Source organism: Oratosquilla oratoria, chromosome 21, assembly GCF_046742065.1.
Source record: "Oratosquilla oratoria isolate Oo_2021 chromosome 21, ASM4674206v1, whole genome shotgun sequence".
NCBI classification, from domain to species: Eukaryota; Metazoa; Arthropoda; class Malacostraca; order Stomatopoda; family Squillidae; genus Oratosquilla; species Oratosquilla oratoria.
This window is the reverse complement of record NC_134797.1, coordinates 54,497,260-54,516,308: the sequence shown is the minus strand read 5'-3', so window position 1 is coordinate 54,516,308 and position 19,049 is coordinate 54,497,260. Positions and strand designations below refer to the sequence as shown.

At 37.2% G+C, this 19,049-nt stretch overlaps 1 protein-coding gene across 6 annotated transcripts in view; it reads left to right on the top strand.

Annotated features, from left to right (window-relative positions):
* Nrx-IV (neurexin-4) overlaps nt 1-19,049 on the top strand; it is an 87,688-nt gene that overhangs the window by 106 nt on the left and 68,533 nt on the right. For 3 of the 6 annotated variants that reach the window (XR_012967438.1, XM_076204963.1, XM_076204960.1), the window contains exons 1-3: nt 1-52; nt 6,217-6,306; nt 18,619-18,815. The exon at nt 1-52 is cut by the window's left edge and continues 106 nt beyond it. Coding sequence is in view for 5 of the 6 variants with exons in the window: in XM_076204963.1 (XP_076061078.1) it covers nt 1-52; nt 6,217-6,306; nt 18,619-18,815 (339 nt within the window). In the remaining variant the exon portion in view is untranslated. Of the gene's footprint in view, nt 53-6,216; nt 6,307-18,618; nt 18,816-19,049 lie in introns of those variants that run through there. The other 3 variants (XM_076204961.1, XM_076204964.1, XM_076204962.1) reach the window with 2 other exon arrangements.

Here is a 19,049-nt window from a genome sequence, read left to right as displayed (position 1 = left end):
TATATACCTCTTGTCGTTTGGATATTATCGGTTCCTCATCTAGAAGCCACAGGTAAGAGAAGTTTAAGCGGGTACTTGGATGGTATAATAATAGTGGAAGAATATTACTTTATTATTTGAAGACAAACAATCGCTTGGACGTGTTGATGTAAGCGTAGGGTGGAAATGGGTGGGGTGGCTAGTATACATCGCTATGAATCACCTCCAGGAAAAAGTTGAAGAGGAGCATTATATCAGGATTAGGGGAAATGTTGTCGATGTTAGATTGATAAAGAACACTTGTCATATCTCCGTCGTCTAAGATGTTTCAAGAGGACTCGAAAGTCTTTGGCCCTCAGACTTAGAGTTAGACAAGGACCTTCTGCCGTCTGTAGGCCATAGGGTGCGGCAACAATTCTCCACCCATGTACTAACTTTTTTTCTTTGACATAGCCCATATTTCAAGTCATAGGGTCCAGTAATTCTAGAATGACGCAAGCACGGATATTTATAATTTAACTTGAACCTTGTCTTGTCCAATAGTTCATGACCTAACCTTAAACCTATCTTACAATCTAAATCTAGTATCTACTTAACCTAAATGATGTAACTTCTCTGAAGATAGTATAGATCTCCCAAATGCAAAACAGAAAGAAGTGGAAAATATATTTGTGTGATATTGGAATAAAATATAGGGTCTGGTGTACCCTCCTCTTTTACCGCTTAAGATTTGGTTATGTTTCAGTAAAATAGAATTTTTTTTCACTTTCTTTTCTGCATTTAAAATATCTATTTCTTATTTTCTATGGAATGGTTTGGTTAAGTTAGGTTAGGAGCTATTGGACAATTATAAGGTTAATGCTGAATATCTGTTTGCTTTTGGAATTTTACCAAATATTTTAAGGTAGTGGGCAACTACTTATTTTCATGCTTGGTTTACTACATAAACACAAATGGTTTTTAACAGTGATTATGTTTAATATTTCATAATCTTTGAATTGGCCAGGAAGACGTCCTTTAACTATGCAAATTACGAGGCAGGATAGTTAGTTCTTAGTTTTATTGATGCTCTGGTTACTGTAGTTGTGAGTTCTTGGTTAAAAGAAATTGAATTAGTTAAGAAATAAAAGTGCTGTAAATGTTTGGTACAAATTTGTGCCAGCATTTTTCAAAGCATGCGCACTTTCAAACCAGTCAGTGTTCGTTACATCTTTATGAATAATATCATATCATGTCATCTACTGAAGAAATGGTATTATGACCATTGTCAAGTCCTCAGATCCACCATGATGCAACTAAAATCCTAGCAGTTGTTGTTGTTGTTGTTGTCGTTCCCTAGACTGTCTGTCCGAGCAGTCCCGTCTCCCCAAGGAATGCTACAGCCGAAACTGGGTTTTCCCACAAATCCTTTATAGAGTGTATGTTGTGTTGTTTGCGTGCATGATTGTGTATAATGCGGTCTTCCATTATGTGTTGTATGGTATGGGGGTTGCCGATTAAATGAAGCGGCCTTGCTGTGGATGTACTGTGTCTTGCGACACTGCTTCTGACCCAGGGCGGTGGGCAGGGTGCAGGGATGACCCGTCATCCAGGAGGTGCTCAGATGAGAGGGAGGGTGGAAGGGATGTGGAGTGTATCTAGGGATGAAATGGGTGGGAGTGTTTTTATGCCTTTCCCTTTTTGGCTACCTCCCTTGGAAGGGGGGAAAAAGCCTTGGTATATGTATGTATGTATGTATTATTATTATTATTATTATTATTATAATAATCAGGGCTGTGGAGTTGGATGATATAGGGTCCGACTCCTTTGATTCCTCCGACTCCGACTCTCGACTCCTTAACTCCTTGACCCCTATGTGGAAATCTATTCTGCAGATCCATATACCAGCCTCCCACAGCTATTTCGCAAGCATTTTATAAATATTTTTCATGTATATTATTTTTTACGTGAAACATTCACTTGTATGATAAATATACTCACATATACACTCAACCAGCTTTATATATGTATATGCACACAAGCACGTATATTCGTGTAAACATATATACATCAAATATATAATGGTATTATTTATGCTCATGGTCATCTACCAGCTTATGAGCACTTTCAAATCTGTCATGGCAGAGTTGCCACTTCAAGCTAGATATTTTCTTTTTCCTTTGTGCCCCTCCCCTCCCCCCAAAAAAGAAATCATCTGTTATTTCATTTGTCCAATCTCATAAACCTTCTATCACAATATTAGGAAAAAATGTGACAAATCATGATGAGGAAAGGTTAATGAAGGAGCCCCTACCTAGTACTTACTGCAGAATTAATTTCACCATGTTATCATAAAAACCAGGAATCAGTTCAGGAAAGAGAGTGACAACCTTCCCCTGTGCACACTGTTCATATCTGCTGTTGTTCCTCCCCTTTTCAGTCATCATCAAATGCTATGACATATACTCTAATGTCATTCCTATCTGGCCTCTGAGACTGGTCAAAGTTTATCTCGGGGCACTTCCTTTGACTTTTACATACATGAAGACGTACGTGCATAGTGCATACGTAGTGGATATATACTATTGTCTACACTGTCATGTACGTGTGTACATGATGGAGTTCTAGATGTTAACATAATTTGAATTAATTAGACTGTCAACAAAGGTAAAGTAGCTAGTTTAAATGATCTAAAGATACAAATCATCTCTGTCACTTGACAGTTGACAAATTATTCAGGAATTTGAATTAATAATTATATTTACTGAGTATTTATTGAAAATAGAAATACATTCCACTGGCTATAACTCCCATAGTATAGAATGAATGAAATATTAATACAAACTACATTCTGGAAACTTCTATAAATGGTACATTTCCTGTAACTAGCTATAAAACTATTCTATACTGGACGGTTATTAAATTTTCTCAACACAAAATGCATCAAATTTTTTAGATTTTTTAAACTTGGAATAATGAGACCTACTGCTTTCTATTTGCACAATAGCAACAAATTATTTCACAGTGCACATCTATAGACAGTATTTTACAGCTATTGTTGGCTTGCCAATTACTGTAATGGTAAAAATTCAGACAAAGCTTTCAAGAATATAACAAAATATATGTACTGTACCTTGAATACACCCGTATTATTACGTTAATAACTAGGTTAAAAATTCAATCTATAAAAATTTCTTATAACAAAATATTTTATATGTTCCTTGAATCTACCAGTATTATTACGTTAATAACGAGGTTAAAGCTAAAATCTATACAAGTTTCTTATTTGTAAACATTAAATAAATAGGCTTTATTCATAATTATAAAACTTATAGACTACTCAATTGAAATTTGCAAATAAAAAAATAGTAGTTTGTACTTTATATAAGTAGGGTAAACTGATATCATCTTAATGTGATGAATTGGTTGGTTAGATTAGCCTATGAGAAATATAGGTAAGTCCTAGACTACCCTATGAATAGAGGCTGCCTATAGTCTAGGAAAAACAAGTTCGACCCTACAATTTATGGTAAAAAGAAAGGTAAATGTGGATTATAAGGTTATCTTGGGATTATCTTTTTTTTTTTTTCTAAAAAAAAAATGAAATGAAATAGATAAAAATAAAACAATAAAAATAAGAATAAATAAAAGTAAAAGAATAATTTTTTTCATTAATTCATTAGTTTTATTTTTTATTTTCTTTATTTTTATCTATTTACTATTTTTCTAAAGAACCCGATAAACAACATGTACCAAAAGAAATAGGTTTTATCTGTATATATATATGTCTATATATATATATATATATATATATATATATATATATATATATATATACACTCTTCATCAAAGTTTTAAAAATAATACAAACTGCTAATGATTCGCTAGGTTAGCCTATCTCATAATCAGCATTTATCATACAACAGGTAGGACCTTACAATTGGCCTAGGCTACATCACTGGGAAAAGTAGGAAACTTTGGCAAAGTAATCTAAATTGTTCTTGCATCTAATGCTTATTTACCAATTCCTACAAAAGAAACATAGCCAAATCATGCAAACTGTATATCTTGTAGGTAATATTTAAGGTCCGGTAGTCACTCAATAGGCTACTATCAATAGTAGGGTTTTACAGACTATATACCAGTATATCAGTATTTGTCTTTACCAAGGTCACATTACACAATGTACAAGATTTGGCCTAAATATTTTCTTTTTACTACTATTAAGAGATTAAAAGAGGAAGGGAAGTTGATTCAAGTAGTGAAGAAAAGGTAAGAGGCAAAGATGAAGAGATGATAATGGAAGAGGAAGCGATTAGGGGAAGATGGGCAGAATATTTTAGGGAACTGTTGAATGTAGAGGAGGATAGGGAGGGAATGGTGAAAGCAGTGGGAGGTGCAAAGAAAATGACAGTGATGGGTGAGGAAAATGAGGGAAAAATAAGAAAAGATGAGGTGAAAGTAGCGATTAAAATGATGAGAGCAGGTAAGGTACCTGGGTTAGATGGGTGTCATGCGGAGTGTCTGAAGAAGGGAGGTAAAGTAATAGTAGACTGGTTAGTGAAGTTGTTTAATGTGTGTCTAAGGGAGGGTAGAGTACCAGAGGACTGGAGGAGTGCATATATAGTTCCGCTTTTCAAAGCAAAAGGGAACAAGTGTGAATGTAGTAGTTTCAGAGGGATCAGTTTGTTGAGTGTAGTTGGGAAGGCATATGGGAGGGTTATAACTGAGAGAATTAGGAGAGGACCAGAGGAAGTGATTGGTGAGGAGCAGTGTGGAAGTGATAAGGAGAGCTGGGATGGAAAAGGAGTTGGCTGAGAGGGCTGATGAAAGACTATTAGGATGGTTTGGACACATGGAAAGAATGGATGAAGGAAGACTGGTGAAAGGGGTATGGAAGGCAGAGATGAAGGGAGTGAATTTGAGAGGACGACCGAGGATGAGATGGATGGATGGGGTGACAGGGGCGTTGAGCAAGAGGGGAATATCTGTGGAGCAGGGAAGGGAGGTGGCAGAAGATAAGGATGAGTGGAGAAGGGCTGTGTATAGATGATACTGTGATGAAAAGAAAGGGAAGGGATGGGAGTTTGGGGGGTTTTGGGGAGTGGGAAAGTGTGAATGATACTTTGATGCAGCCCGAAGGGACTCCTCCCCGTCCTCCGTTTTCTATGGGAGGGGAGTCCTATTATTACATGTTATAATGGGTTCGGTATACGGTAATTTCAATTTGCGGTAAGGTTTTCAGGAATGCATATGTACCGTATAACAAGGACTTACAAGAACAACATGACCAATAACTTGAGCTACAAGGTAGTTCAGTTACTATAATTAACTCCTATCAAATTTTCTTCCTCGAGAAATCTGTGAGGAGCTGAGGACTTGCCAGCTGTGGGGCTGTGGGTTTCCAGTCAGTGAAACTTAAGGGAAACAATAATTATTATTATTGTTTTTGTTATTATTAGGAATCATCAATGAGTGCCTGCATGTGGTGTAGCATTTTCAAAAACTTGTCAACCCCTTCAGGAGATGCAGTCCTGAGAAGCGGACACTTTGTGAACTGGGCCCAAAATCTCTTTATATTAACTTAAACTGTATTTATTACACTTTTCCAGCAACTGCTATCTTTGAGCTGGTGACGCAGAAGCAGTCCCACATTCCTTGTGGTGCAGTGGTTAGAGTTCTTGGCTGCCACTACAGCGGTCCGGGTTTGAATTCCGCCCAGGGGTGAAATAATTTCAGTATCGCTGTGCTGCGAGTTGTTACTCCAACTCTCGTGGGTGGGGAGTTGGGTGTGTGTGTGCGTGTAAGGTCACAGCATTACCCATAGATTGGGGATATACAAGCTCTGAGCTCTCTTCTGGTAGGGAAATAGCTGTCGATCATGAGTCCAACATGTGATCCAAGATCATGGTGAATCACACTGATGCAAATCAGACAGCAGTCCAAATTTTCTTCCTAGAGAAATCTGTGGGAGAATTTGAGAACCATTGCTAATCACTGTGGGACAGTGGATTCCATGTAGTGAAACTTCAGGCAACAACAGATTGATGATTATTGTTGTTATTATTATTATTATAATAATTGTAATAACAATATGATGATAATGATAATAATTTGCTCGGAACCATCTTATCTTGAATTTGGTTACAAATATAAATAAAAACACTAGGTTTTGCTGAAAATTGATCACATGAAAGTGATAAAATTTGCAAAACCATGTTGAAGATTTTTTACTCATGATTCTTTTCTTTGCCACAGATTATTGTGAATATCCACTTGTGGAAAAGTCTTCCCTTCGTGCATCGTCAGAGTTAAGAACGCGTGAAGCAAAGAAAGCTATACTATATGGTAAGTAATGTTAATTTTTTTTATTTTTTTTTTTTTATATAAGACTTAGGAACCAAACTTGAAGTAGTGGTTTGAAGTAGAGATTGTGTGACCTTTCTTGGTAATGGGAGTAGTTTTTCATTTACTATTTGTGATGAGTTAGATGAACTCCCTTCTAAACCCAGCTCACTCCTTTTTACTTCTAATATCATGGCACTTTTTTAATGTAAGTTCTTTTAACAACTTGGATAATTTGTGATGAGTGAGATGAACTTGTGATGAGTTAGATGAACTCCCTTCTAAACCCAGCTCACTCCTTTTTACCTCTAATATCTTGGCACTTTTGTAATGTAAGTTCTTTAACAAATTGGATAATTTCCTGGTCTCATCGGGTCCTTGTCTGTAGTAACTTTGCTATGGTGATGTGCAAAAAGAATTCTTGTGGTTAAGTACAAAGAATTTTGTTCAAGTTTGAGAAGATTGTCCTTTTGAAAGACTTAATCAATTCTCATGTCATAGGAATGCATGATTCTCTTATGTGGTCAAGGCCCAAGGATTTTATTCATTTTATGGTATGTCACCATAGTGAAGGGGTTAACAGGTAAACTTCTACTACCATCTACTCACAACAGGGGTTGATGTGACTCGTTTTACATGGGTTTTAAATTGGAAATATGACTGATTTACTTGGTATGACAGTTTCTGTTGAAATCCTCTAGTAACCCTAGTGGCAGGGAACACAAACATACACACAAACTAGATGCTGAAAGATACAAAGACGGGTCACTATGAGCATAGCTCCCTTCCCATATGATACAACTAGGTAAATAAATACACACACACACACAAAATATCATGCCAATATATAAAGGGGGAGACAAGGAAGACCCAGCAAACTATAGACCAATCTCCCTTACAAGTACAATAGCTAGAATTTGTGATAAAGTTATCAAAAGTAGATGGACTAAACATCTGAAGAACAATATACTAAATTCGAAACAATTCAGTTTTAGACGGGGAAGATCATGTGCCACAAATTTGATCTGTTTCTATTCAAGGTTGATAGATATGATGCAAGAAAGGGACAAATGGGCAGACTGTCCTTTCCTGGACTTACAAAAGGCATTTGATAAAGTACCACAAAAAACTAATAAGAAAAGTCAAAACAACAGGTGTACACAAAACTATTGAAATGGATGGAAGATTTCTTGCATGAGAGAAAAATGAGAATGGTGGTCAGAGATAAAAAAAACTACTTGGGAAGAAATGATAAGCGGAGTCCCACAGGGTTCACTATTGGCTCCGATAATGTTTGCTATATATGTAAATGACCTGGATGAAGGTGTAGAATGTTACATGAACTTCTTTGCAGATGATGCAAAACTACTAAAGAAAGTATGGAAAAAATTGTGAATCACTACAGAGAGACCTGGGCAAGGTCGGGGAATGGAGTCAAAAGTGGGAAGTGAACTTCGCTATTAAGAAATGTAGTATATTAATAGATAATGGAATTTGGGAAAAAGGAAAAAAGAATATCAGGACAGTATAAAATTGGTGCAAAGAAAGTAAAGAAAGTTGTTCTGAAAAGGACATAGGAGTGATTATCACCTAAGACATGTCACTAGAGAAGCAGATAAACAAAATAGTTGGAGAAACCTACAATTTACTAAGATCAATGAAGGTGGCTTTTAATTACTTGGATGAGGTAATGGTAAAAAAAAATACTAGTCACACTGATAAGACCAAGATTGGAGAACATTGCGACACTATGGACACCCAGTACAAAAAAATAATACAAGGAAAATGGAAAGAATCCAAAGAGCAGCGACAAAGATGACCCCAACACTTTCCAAATTGACATACGAGCAAAGATTGTCTAAACAGGAATTACCAACCCTGAAACAAAGAAGAGAAAGAGACTATCTATTGGCCATTTACAGAATCATGAAAGGCATGAAAGTCCTTGACAGAGAAGACTTATTAAAGTGGGATAGAAGAAAAACAAGAAGACATGAAAAGAAACTCAAAAAGGATAGTTATGGAAGAGATCTGAAAAAAAAAAATTCCACATAGAGTGGTGGATGTCTGGAACAAATTTGATGAAACAATAGTGTGTGCAAACACTACAAGAACAAACTAGATATTGTGAGATACAAAGATTGGTCACCACGAGCATAGCTCCCCTTCCTGTATAATACAACTAGGTAAATACAAACACACACACACACACACGAATTTAAGAGCAAACTAGACACTGCAAGATACAAAGATGAGACACCATGAGTGTAGCTCCCCTTCCTGTAAGGTACAACAAGGTAAATACACACACACACACACCAAATGGCTCTTTTCCCATTTTAATGCAGATGGCTGAGTCAAAGGTTATATCTATCCTTCACATCTCCCACACTCGTTCACAACCCATTTGCTATCCCTTCCATCTTAGCTCCTTGTGGATGGAAGATCATTCTTGTCCCTACTGCTCAGGTTAGAGGCATTGCTGCGAGGAACAAATCGCAAGTTGCAGTGAAGTCTTTCAAATAATCCAACCCAGAAGTTGCAAATTTAAATTTACACATACTAGATTCATGACAAATGAATGGATTATGATGGAAAGGGATGAATGAGAAAGCTAGAATATTTTATCTTACAGATTGTAACATAAGATTATAGTCAGGAATTAGGGAAGGGAACTTGGCAGGGTGTGGTAGGATCTCTGTGTTCCACCGTTGTGGCTATGTCCGTTTGGACATTCCATGTCCTTTACTGAGTTCCATGGCTGAATTAATTTTGAAAGAGAGAGAGAGCATAGTTGGAAGCAGGAGGGAGAACACGTCAATGCAGGAACCACGGGAAAGGACGTGGAATGGGCCTGCAGGAGGGATCTAAGGCAATAGATTATTGATTTCCAGACAGCAATACAAAATCTCTTTACTGAATTATGGGCTGAACTAGATGCTGTGACTGCTTTCCTAGGGCCTGTTGGTCTTCTGAAAGAGGGAACCAGGACAGCAGATTGAACAGTTGATCCATGTTTAAGTAGAAAATTATGATTTTATATACAGACGCTCCTCAACTTACGTTTTAGTTACGTTCCGAACAGCCGAACGTAAGTTGAAAATGAACGTAAGTTGTTACTGTACTATACATCCGTAAATTCTATTACCGTATCTTATAAAACACCCCTAAATCATTAATTATACACATAACATTGTAAAATAATAACATTAATTTCAAATAAATTAAATTCAAGCAACATAAATTGAGATGGTGGAGGAGGAGGAGGAGGATGAGGCAAGGCACGTTCAGTCTGTCGTTTGTGCCATGTAAACAATGGATGCAGCGTCATGCGTAAGTATCGTTTGAACTACGGAGAGCGCGCTAAACTAAAAAATTCACTCAATAAATTTTTTTTACATTTTTTTTACAGTCACTTCAAACGTAAAATCGAAAAAACGTAAAACGAATGAACGTAAGTAGAGGAGCGTCTGTACTGCAGAGAAGTAGGGTAATTTTTTTTGTTTTGTTCAAACTGTTAATATTGTAAGTCAAGTGTAATACAAGGAAAGCTGACTGGCTTTTTCCTCTGCATCTGTAGGATCTTGGTGAAGCCTTGAGAGGAAGAAGATTGTTCATTGGACTGTCAAGACAATCGGTGTAAATGCAAGTGTTACCGTGAAGTGATGACTCCCATGGATAGTGCGAGAGTGAGCACTATTTTAACCGAAAACATTTGCTTTGTTGAATCGGCTCCCACATTACGTGAAATTAGCACATTTTTGTGGATTAACCCAGGTGATTGGTGAATATTGTATTGGTACATGCAGACACTGGTATTAGCAGAAATGAAAATGGGTTCGTCTGTGCGCTGGGCCTTTAACTCACGCCAGTGGTATCCATCATGGCAAGAATGGATGAGGGCCTTATCTTTCATTCAGCAAGAGGAGAAGGAACGCATTGGTAAATTTGTTTTCAAGAAGGATGCTAAAGCTTCTTTGGCTGGCCGCCTTCTGTTGAGGAAATTTGCTTGTGAAGAGCTGCTTTTGGATTGGAAGAAAGTTCTCTTTGAAAGAACTGAAAAGGGACGCCCATTTCTGAGCAATACTTTGCCACAACATGTTGACTTAAATGTGTCCCACCAGGGGGATTGGGTTGTGTTTGCATCCACAGATAGGGGCCAGATAGGTGTGGATGTCATGAAAGTGGAATATATTGGTGGGAAATCTATCCCTGAGTTTTTCTGCACAATGAGGCGGCAGTTTACTGTCAGTGAATGGGAATTTATCAAGAGCTTTCCAACAGAAGTAGAGCAGTTAAAAGCATTCTACCGCCACTGGTGTCTAAAGGAAGGTGTGGTCAAAGCCCTAGGTGTTGGCATAGGGTTTGAACTACAGCGTGTTTCATTCCAGCCCAACACTAGGGTCATTGGGACAGATCAAGTTGTGTGTGATACTCAGGTTTACATTGATGGACACCTAGATCCAGATTGGTATTTTGAGGAAGTGATGATGGATGTAGATCATGTGGTAGCTGTGGCTATTAAGCATCAGGATCCAGAAGGTTTGAAAGAGCTCAGGGATACTGCTCAGAAAGTGGCCATTGGTTGCTCCTTTCAGGTTCATAGTTTTAATGAACTCGTCAAAAGTGGGGTGCAGCTCACCCCACCTGACAAACAAACTGCCCTAGAATTCATACGTAAAGAGGAAAGCCCGTGGAGCTAAATGGACCAACCAGGACTTCTCAGAAACAATCACACCAATTGATAGTCATAACTGAATCATTCTCTTGTATTTAGAATGGAATTTGTGGAGAAACCCAACAAATGTTTCTGAATTATGGATTAGGCATTATTTCCTGAATACCTAGTTGTCCAACAACTAAGGATCACTAGCACTGTACTTGTTTGACTATCATCCTGGTGGGAAGAAGTGTGTATATTATGTTATACACAATATTCATTTGGAATGAGAATGATGTTATTGTGAATGGTTGGCCACTTTACTGGCAGGCACAGAAAGCATTGTGTAATTGTATTTTGTCATTGATAACCATGTACTTAAGAGATAAGTCATAGAGGTGCTACAGATGGAATTTATTAAAGAAAGTAGCAAAAAAGGAGGGATAGTTGACGTTAAAAGTGATTGTCATTCTTTGACTTTATTTGATTTTTGTGCAGTCATTATTTTAGGGACTCCATCAAAGAGTAGCCACCGCTCAAAAAAAAGAATGCTGATCACTTAGTTATTATTATCCCTTATTTCTACAACTTTGCTGAGGTTTCTCATGTACCACCAGTATAACTCTGCTTCACTGGCATGATATTGTTCCCAGTGATAGAGGTGCTGGTTATTGCCGACAAAATACTAAATTATTGTGGGATAAAGAGAGCCCCATAATGTTCTGCAGATAGGGGTAGTTTAACTAACTTTCAGTATCGTTTTGTTTTTGTTGAGGTGTTTGGGAAGTTAAGAGGTTTTAGAAATAGTTTAAAGTTATTGTATTTTTCTTGTATTCTGAATTAAATTTGGTATACCATGACATCTTTGAATTTGAAATCCAAATGACGAAATAATTGCTATTCTCTAGTGAAATGTATGGATATGTTTAAATGAAATTAAGAACATAGTAATGTATGATATGATGGCACTGAATATGTATATATTTTATATATAATTTCCATTTTACAAGATAAAGTATTTGTTGCTGGAACTAGATATCCTGCGAAATTGCATTGATAATGATTTAAAGGAGGACTCCTCCACTGGTGCCCTCTTCACAAATATCACTGAATGCTGGAAGGATTTAACAAGAAAGTGCCACCAGAAACAACTGTTATGGTGAAAGTAAACATAAACAAGGCCATTGATAAAGTTCCCAGACACATTCTTCAAAAATATGATAGAAACAGACACCCACAACAATGAAGAAATGGCTAACAGACTTTCAAGCTGGCAGACAGTGCAGAGTAACCGAAAACAACCAGATTTCCGAGACTGAAAGAATGATTAATGGAGTACTTCAAAGAGCAGTACTGTTACCTTTTACATTATTCAAGCTCCTCACACCAATCTAGGATATAACACCAAAGTGGCCACCAATGCTGATGATCTAACAATAATAACTCAGCATAGCAAATACAAAATAACTGCTAAAACTGCTGAGACTTACATAGGCAAACAAGAACAATAATATTAAAAAGGAATAAAATGGAAACCTATTCTTAGAAATCAACAGTAACATTGCTCACTCCAGGCATCCATGAATCAAAGGAATGTCCACTGGTAGAATTGAACAGTCATGCATTTAATTTGGAAAAGAACTCAAAAATCCCTGCCCTCTTTTTTTTTTTTTTTCTTTTTTTCTTTTCTTCTCCACTTGCATGACCTTCAGCCCACGACACTGCACTTGTAGCAGGATCAGAGGAGGGATTAAGGAAGTTAGTGGTGGCATTTGGGAAGGTGTGTGAAAGATGGAAGTTGAAGATAAATGTGGGTAAAAGTAAGGTGATGAGATGTACAAGGGGAGAATATGGCAGCAAATTGGAGGTGAGTATTAAGGGAGATAGACTGGAGGAAGAGGATAGCTTTAGATACATTGGTGCGAATGTGGCAGGAAAGGGAGGAGGGGAGGTAGAATGTAGATTGAGAGAAACAAGTAAATGCCTTGGTGGATCAAAAAATGTAATGAGAAATAGACATTTGGGAATGGTTGCAAAGAAGAGATTGTATGAAGGAGTGATTGTGCTGACAGTACTGTATGGGGCAGAAACATGGAACATAAGAGAGGAAGAGTTTAAATGTGTTTGAGATGAAATGCCTGAGAAGTATGGAAGGGTGTTATAGGCTTGATAGAGTGAGAAATGAGGAGAACGGGGATGGAAAAGGAGTTGTGAGATTGGGTTGATGAAAGAGTATTGGGATGGTTTGAACAAAATGAAAGAATGAGTGAAAAAAGATTAGTAAAAGAGGTATGGAAGGCAGAGGTGGAGTGAATATGAGGGAGCGACCTAGGATGATATGGATAGATGGGGGTAAAAGGGGCATTGGAAAAGAGGAGAATGTTGAGGAAGGAAAAGAGAAGACAAGATAGGGGTGATTGGAGAATGTTTGTGTATGGATGATGTCGTGATGCATGGAAGAGAATGGGTGAGGGATGGGGGCTGAGGGAATATATGGGAATGATATTTTGATGCAGCCTGAAAGGGTTTCTCCCAGTCTTATCTTTTTCTGTACAAGGGGAGGGGGGGGATGTTGCCGATTAAATGAAGCAGCCTTGCTGTGGATATGCTGTGTCTTGCTACATTGCTTCTGACCCTGGGCAGTGGGTGAGATGCAGGGGTGATCCGTCTTCCAGGTGGAGCCAAGATAAGAGGGAGGGAAAGGGGTGAATGGGAGTGGAGTATGTGGGGATGAAATAGGTGAGAGTGGATTTTATGCCTTTGTTTTTTGCTACCTCCCTTGTAAGGGGAAAAAAGCCATTGGTATATGGATGTATGTACAGTTGTATGTCCCCTGCCTTACTACATGATCCACACTTCCATCCATGATATGTATACTAATTTTCCTGTAGTCCTGTCTAGAAGTCCAAGTATAAAGACTTAAGAACTGGGTTGTTGATTTTTTATTTATTTTTTATATATATTATTTCTATCTTAACCTTTTGATGAAAATGCATCCCGTTTGATTTTAGCCTTTGTTGATTTGAACTAGTTATGGAAGAGAATGTGGATAGTGGAAATTGCTAGTAGAGGAAATAGTTGGTGTTTATAGAGAGGAAGTGCTCATAATCTGTATTTCTTAGCTGATGGAATTAGAAATGAGTGACTGCATACTGGATGGTATGGCAAAGGTGAGCAAAGTGTCTTGTGACTTTGCAGTTTAACCTTTAATTTTTGTAATTTCTCTGCATGGTTTTATTGAAATTAAAAGCTTGTGTATGAATTTTAGAATTGCATAGAATGTTTAATTTTTCTTTTATTCATATAGGTAAATGTGTGGAGCAGGTTTTCTAATAGTGTTTCTTGTGGATGAGTGGGGGCAACAAATAGGTTATGGATGAACGAAGGGTAGAGTTATGCTTTGATATGGCCACTCTCTTTGTCAAGGAGAAATGGGCTTTTGGTAAATGTATACGGTTTTGTACGTAACAAATGACTTGTGCTATCTTGTGATTGGTCAGTCAGTATATTTCCCCGGGTCTCTCTTTTAGGAGTCCCACAGCTTGCAGATAGCCAGCAATTGCCATAGTGTTGGCCCAGAAATCACCCAAGGGAAAGATAAATTGTTGTTGTCTAAGTAGGGCTAGAGTAGACGGTGTACCATGAGGTATATCGTGTATTCTGTGTGGTTATTTCATTTTAGGGCACTTTGCTTCTGTGGCCAAGCCTGTTCTGTTTTGGTATTTTCTTAAAGCTGGACGGTGGCCTGAATTAAATCATGCCAGTGTAGTTCTTTCTTATTAGGTTGCTAATCTTGGAGGTGGGAAGTATCAATATGCATTTCTAGTTGCTGCTTTAGCATTTAGGGCTTTGGCAGAATGTAAAGCAGTAGAGCATGTTACTTGCTCTTTGATGTCCACCCACCACCCTAGTATCACTGTGAAAAATTCCTAACAAATATGGAGTAATTTGTTTAGGTTAAAAGTCTTCAGTCAACCAATCAATCCATTGATTGTAGGAGACTCATGGGTCCTAAGTAATTGACAGCAGCCACTGGATTGGCTTGTAGGGGTATGGCTTGGGTAGGGCAGTGTAAGATTGTTTGACGTCTTTTTTGTGATGGTTACATCTGGGGCAGTTTATTTCTGTGGCTAGGTCTATTCTTTATTGGTATTGTTGGGTATGATTTTAGTTCTGGATGATGATCAAAACATAGTCGTGCTTGTGTAGTTCAAACTTCTCTTGGTAAGTATTTTCTGTGAGGCTTATGTCTGGAGGGGTTTGATAGAGTAGTGGGTTTGGTGCTCTGTTTAGAATACTTGTTTTTGTCAAGGGGAAATCTGGAAGTTGTTCATAACCAGAAGCCATAGAATTTATAATGAGATGGGGAAAGCAGAATGGGTTCTTTAATGCTGTACATGGTACTGTGCAAGTTCAGTGTAATGAACTAATTCAGCCAAGGCCATATTTAGTGTAAAGAAAATTTAGTTATTGAGAGATGTTGTTAACCTTTTCAATACGAGTTAAATTCTCATGCGTAGCATTGGATGCCTGATGTACGATGATTTGATGATGCATCACAATACTCATGTTACAGAATATAACGTCATTGCTGATTTACTTGTTTTCTTTCACTCTGAGTAATAATAAACACACAAAATGCAATCAAATCAGTTCACAGAATTCGGGGGGTCACTCAGATACAAAATAAATATAATCTGGATGCCAATGTTGGAATCCTTGTATACCCACTTGGTCCTCATTACATCTATGTAGGCATCATCTTATGGAATAGGTCAGTACAACCCCCCCGCCCCCCACACACACACACACATATCTGCTCTGTAGTTCATTATGGTCTAGCACAGCGTTTCTCAACCTTTTTACCCTTGCGGAATGTTTGAAATAAATTGCATGTCTCAAGGAACCCCTGCACAAATACAACAACAACACTTAGACCATATCTTTCTCATTTTATTTTCATTGTAATAATAGGTTAGATAGGATGATGTATATATTGCAATAACCAAAAATATGTTGTGTGTTTAATTATATTACGTATATGAAATTAAATAAAAAATCAAAAGCGCATTAGCTTATCTCACTTGTTCTCGTGGAACACTTAGGGACCTTTTGTGGAACCTTAGGGTTCCGGGGAATCCTGGTAGAGAAACGCTGGTCTAGCATGTAAAGATTACTGTCAGATGAAGTGGGTTGCTAGTACAGGTCTCCTTGACAATATGATACATTTGGGTTATGTTTCTGAAAACCCAATTTTATAGCAATCAATTGTATATCAAACTCACAAACTTATGGGAAATCAGGCATTTCTAAACCACTTTTACATCTTCTAAAACTTGGTAAAAAGGGGTTAGGAAAGGTTGATGGAGACTCGGCTGAAAGGTCAACAGAGATTGATAAGGCAGAATCAGCTGAAGTTGAGGGAGCAAGGTCAGCGGAGATTGATGGGGAAAGTGATCACCTTAAAAAAGCTGAAAATGATTTGTCTGCCTGAGCTTGAAAGTGAAACTGGCCGAATGTGTAGCATTATGAATGTATTAGTATAGAACAATTGTACATGAAATATCATTTATCAATACATTGTATAGCATGGGAGACCAGTATATTAAAAGAAATACCATGCCTTTATTGGTACAATGTATCAACTGTTACAGCTTTATCAAGCTGTAACAAGTGAAATATGTTAATAAAGGCTCTGTCCCCTCATGGTATTACTTTTGATAGATTAGTCAGTATCAGCTAATTACATAGAGATCTATATGGCCTCTGTAACTATCTAACAAAAGAAAACTTTTTTTCTGATTCTTTTTCTTATTGGACAAGAACACTTACTACCATCTAACGGAGCCCACACTAGTGAATTTTGTTTGTAATGGAGTTATAATGGAACTCTTGAGTTTGGAGTTTGCTGTCTAGAGCTTTCTGCAGTTGGGAGATCATTATGTTGAGCTAATACTGTACATAAATTTTGTTGGTAGCATACAAATTTTTCTTCACCGCTTTTCCTTTTTATGACAAAACGAGTAGAAATGGGGACATACTGATAACAATTGGATGTATAATTTTTCAGGTTGCATGTTAGCCTTTTAAATTTCTCTTGGCATCTACAGAGACCCAGTTGATTATATGTGACAGGTGATCAAGAACTTGTGTGTTGTGCTTGTGTCAGATACACGTACCTGTGTTTCTGTGTTAGTGGGACTTGGTGTGAGAGGCATATCTTCTGATGGAATGGCATGACATGTAAGGGCCAAGTGCTGCATTATGCAAGGCTTCACTTTGCATGAATTGTGTTCTGTTTCTGTAGTTTGAATAATTCCTTGGGTGTCTATTTACAGATAGTGCACGTAGATAAATATAAAATGCATGAAATTCAATTTAATGCTTAGTATGGTTTTTCCTCTTGTATTCACATTACATTATAAAAACTAATATTGAAACTTGTATAATGTAATGTAATTGGTATTCATAGTGGTTTTTTTTTGTATACGTGGTCATGTTATTTATGTAGATAAGTAATTAGGATTTCTATGTAAATTTTGAAGGAAATGTTTTGTAGGAAATAAACAGCAGAAATGTATTGAGAATACAAATTCTTTTCATTTGCATGTTAAATGAATTATTTTAATTTTTGCATAGCAAGATATTTGTTTGTACTTTTTAAGATTACTGTAAAACCTTCGATGTTTTAGATTTTTGCATTTGTATTTGAAAAATTATAGTTGATGGCTTGATCATTAATATGGAAGTACACCAGGTGTTCAGCAGTAAAGAGAAATTCAGAAACTAGTCTCACTAAACCGTAAATTACCGTAATTGTATCAATCACTGACAAAATGTATTTAGCGTAGATAGTAACTAAATCACTGTAGTTATTAGTAAAAATTCTACACTAGTCATTTAACACCTTCATGACTGCTTTACAGATATTACTTAGAATGAGTTGGACCCAAAAATGAAGGGGTGGGGATGTCTCATTATGTCGGTGTTTAGCATGGAGCGTGCCTTCCAGCCTAAAGTTGCCTAGCATTAGCTGGAACAGTATCCTCAGATTATGACATTGTTGATGGACTTACACATTGTATATGTGCACAATACGTCTACAAATTTTGGTTTGAATTAACAACCAAATGGACTCATAAACATCTTGCACTTCATTAAATGGGGTTGCTGGGGACAAAATTTGGTCACAACTTGTTGAAGCCCTATTTTATCTTGTATCTGCCATCTCGGGTAGAATTAGCACATCAGAATAAATTCTGTCATATTCATTCCTCTGCTGAAGATTATTTTCATCAATTTGGTTGACCCCCAAGAAGTCTGTGATGATGTCCATCACTTCACTATTTGCAAATTTAGTTTTACGTTACCTGGTAGCATTTTTGTTTGTACTCTTGTAGCATCTGTGCCAGAAATATCATGCAGAAGTTCATTACCAAATGTCTGTAAGCAGATCCATGAAGCAGTCTAATTTGTATTACTAAAATCCAGTATATGATGATGTAGATGAAGGTTGAAATATTGAAGGTTTTACTATTAAATTATACAGTACTGTAGAATATTTAATATTAATACTACAGAGCATGTTTGTAAGTTTACCCAGTAGTGTTATTTGTAGACCAACTGTATGCCAAAGGTTTATATAATCATGTCAGAACCTGGAGCATGGACTGCCAAGGTAGCGGACAACTCCCAATTCTTGGAAATCGACCTGGGTGACACTATGAATATCACCTCCATTGCTACCCAGGGGCGTGACGACTCCCATGAGTATGTATCCGCTTTTAGCATCAGCATTGGGCAAGATGGCTACCTCTTCTCGCAGGTCAAGGGGTATGATGGCAGTGTATGGGTAAGTGTCATTTTTAAAAAGGTCAGTTGCCTGGTTATGGGAAGGAGACAGGCTGGATGTGTTTGTCTAATGATTAAAAGTTGATTTTTACCACTGGAGTGCTTTTATGATTTGGAATCGTCTTGCATAGGTTATAAAGTTTCTTGTAGAGTTTGGTCGTCTCTTCTGTGAAGGTTTTACATTACATATTTTTAATGTAACATGTGGCTTTCCTTTTTTTTTTTTTTTTTTTTT